General features: G+C 44.4%; 1 protein-coding gene across 1 annotated transcript in view; it reads right to left on the reverse strand.

Moving 5' to 3' along the window:
• The window catches only part of MAMLD1 (mastermind like domain containing 1), an 85,734-nt gene extending 83,816 nt beyond the window's left edge, over positions 1-1,918 (reverse strand). Inside the window, exon 1 of the mRNA XM_019471042.1 lies at positions 318-1,918. Within this exon, the coding sequence (XP_019326587.1) occupies positions 318-371 (54 nt within the window). The 5' untranslated portion in view covers positions 372-1,918. The remainder of the gene's footprint in view (positions 1-317) is intronic.
• Between the last annotated feature and the right edge of the window lie 306 nt (positions 1,919-2,224).

Below are 2,224 nucleotides of genomic sequence, written 5' to 3' on the forward strand. Positions count from 1 at the left end.
CCGCCGCAAGCGGCAGCCTGCCTCCTCTCCCCGGACTGACATCAGCTCTCGCCAGAAAGGAGGGCGAGATCTCTACCCCAAGTTGCTGGTTTCGCCTCTCTCAAAGCCCCGGCGCAGCCCCTACGAACACGAACTAGCCGGGCAAAGCCAGCACAAGGTGGGCACTTTTCTTGAACCGCGTCTGCAAACTTTACAACCCGGGCTGAGAGCGGCTCCGGCTGCCGCCGGGCCGAGCCTGGGTGGGCGACGAGGGTGTTTAAGTCCTTTTAAATCAACTCCTACTTTTCCAGTCCATATCGATTTCAAATGCTACTTACTGGAATATGTGGCTCCATGCGTGGTGCTTCTACCCGCTGGGAAACCAGCAGCATCTTGGACTGGGGATCAACCGGCTTTTAGATCCACTTTGGCTGTATTTAGCAAAACCCGGCACCGCAAAGGACTCTCAGACTGTTTTCTCCTTTTAGGTTCCAGACAAGTTCATCCTGGCGTTGCAGTTTGCTAATGATTCACTGTCTGTCTCAATCTGCTCACTACATTTCCATCAACCCACAGCTTCCTCACTTAGAAGGTGGAGTTTGTGGGGTTTAAGTTACTGATAGGCATATCTAAGTGCTGTGTCACTCAAAGAGGAGGAGACACACACACACTCTCACACACGCACATACACACGCTCTCACACACACGAACGGCTCCAGGCTTAAAGGGGAAGTAACACTTTCTTCTCTTTGGAAACCTCACAGATCCAAGGATTTTATTTTTTTTTTCTCTTCTGTGCGTGAAGGCGAAAATCGTGCAGCCTATGGACAGTATTTTAACACGCAAAAAGCTGCTTAGCATATTTAGCGCCGCCTTTGTAGAGCTTCAGGTTCATTTAGTACAGAAGTAGGGTAGCTCAGAAATATACTGGCAATTAATGGATTTTTTTTTTCCAAATCAAAGTGTAGAAATCACTGAGAGGATAGTCCGAGGCATGAAGTGGAAAGGTTTGAGTTATTCTTAAAAAGTGCAGTTTCCTGTCTCTTCATGCCATTACGATATGATATTCAGCACTCGTAACACTCATAAAAGGGTTAAACTCATCTCACGCAGGTGAACCCAGGTTACCAAGAAGGAAACAGCACAGTTGTTTCATTTTCCCCCTTTGTGCTATGTACACGTATTTTTGAAGACACACAATTCTGAATAGAGAGCTCCCATAAAACCACGCACTTCTCATGTGACTATAAATGTGCTTGTTACAAGCTGCAATCTCTGAATATTAATTTTGACAGACCATCAACTGAAAGCTGAGAACCTATTCAGACCTCCTCTTGGATTGTGCAGAAAGGACTGGGAAGAGCAAGCTGCAGGCAGCTAGGAGAGCACACTGGGTCCACAAATAATTGCTGGTATAATTTCATTTCATTACCTTGCTAAATCAGTACAACTGTCACTCCTGTCCTGATACGCTGGAGATGCTAGAAACCCTGTCCCAGTACACCGACCCAATGGATGAGATGCGGAAGACATAGTACCATTTCTAGTAAAATGTCTAATTTTTTAAATCATTCCTAAAACAGTAATATTAGTAAATTATGGTCTATAAAATTAAGTTATTTGAATAAAACTCAATTACTGTGGTCAAATACCTACAAGTGGAACCAGAATCTGGCCTCACTTACCTGAAAGTTTTCCACACAGCAATCATCTTCAATTTGCAGTTAACTGATAGACCAAACCCATCTTTGTACCCCGAGTTAATAAATATCAGTTCATCAACAGAGAAAAAATTGTTTTCACCTTTGCTGAAGCCTCTAGCTTTCCTGTGACTGCTGTAACAAGGGGCCCGCTCCCCTGAGCAGTATTTGTGTTACTTCAGTTTGCATTGTTTGGAAGTTTATTGGTTTGCTTTTCTAATGATTTTGCCTTCTATATTATTTAAAATTACTTCAATGTATTTTGTCTATTGAAAAAAAGAAGCACAAAAATAATAAACTTATGTGGATGTGAGCACCCTGAATTCTACAGGCTCTGAGGGCCGGATCTCAAAAGGTTTCGGTGTCTAAGGGGAGGCGTATCGACACCTGATGTTTGGGTTTGTCGGGCTGCCCGGCTCGAATCTACAACCCTGCCTGAGGTGCGGGGCTCAAACACAGCATTAGGGCATCAGCATGGGATCTAAAAGACCCAACATGCTGAGCAGGAATCACCTAAAATGAGCAAACTCAGTGGAGATGCGCAT

Source organism: Aptenodytes forsteri, unplaced genomic scaffold, assembly GCF_000699145.1.
Source record: "Aptenodytes forsteri isolate BGI_AS27 unplaced genomic scaffold, ASM69914v1 Scaffold143, whole genome shotgun sequence".
Lineage (NCBI taxonomy): Eukaryota > Metazoa > Chordata > Aves > Sphenisciformes > Spheniscidae > Aptenodytes > Aptenodytes forsteri.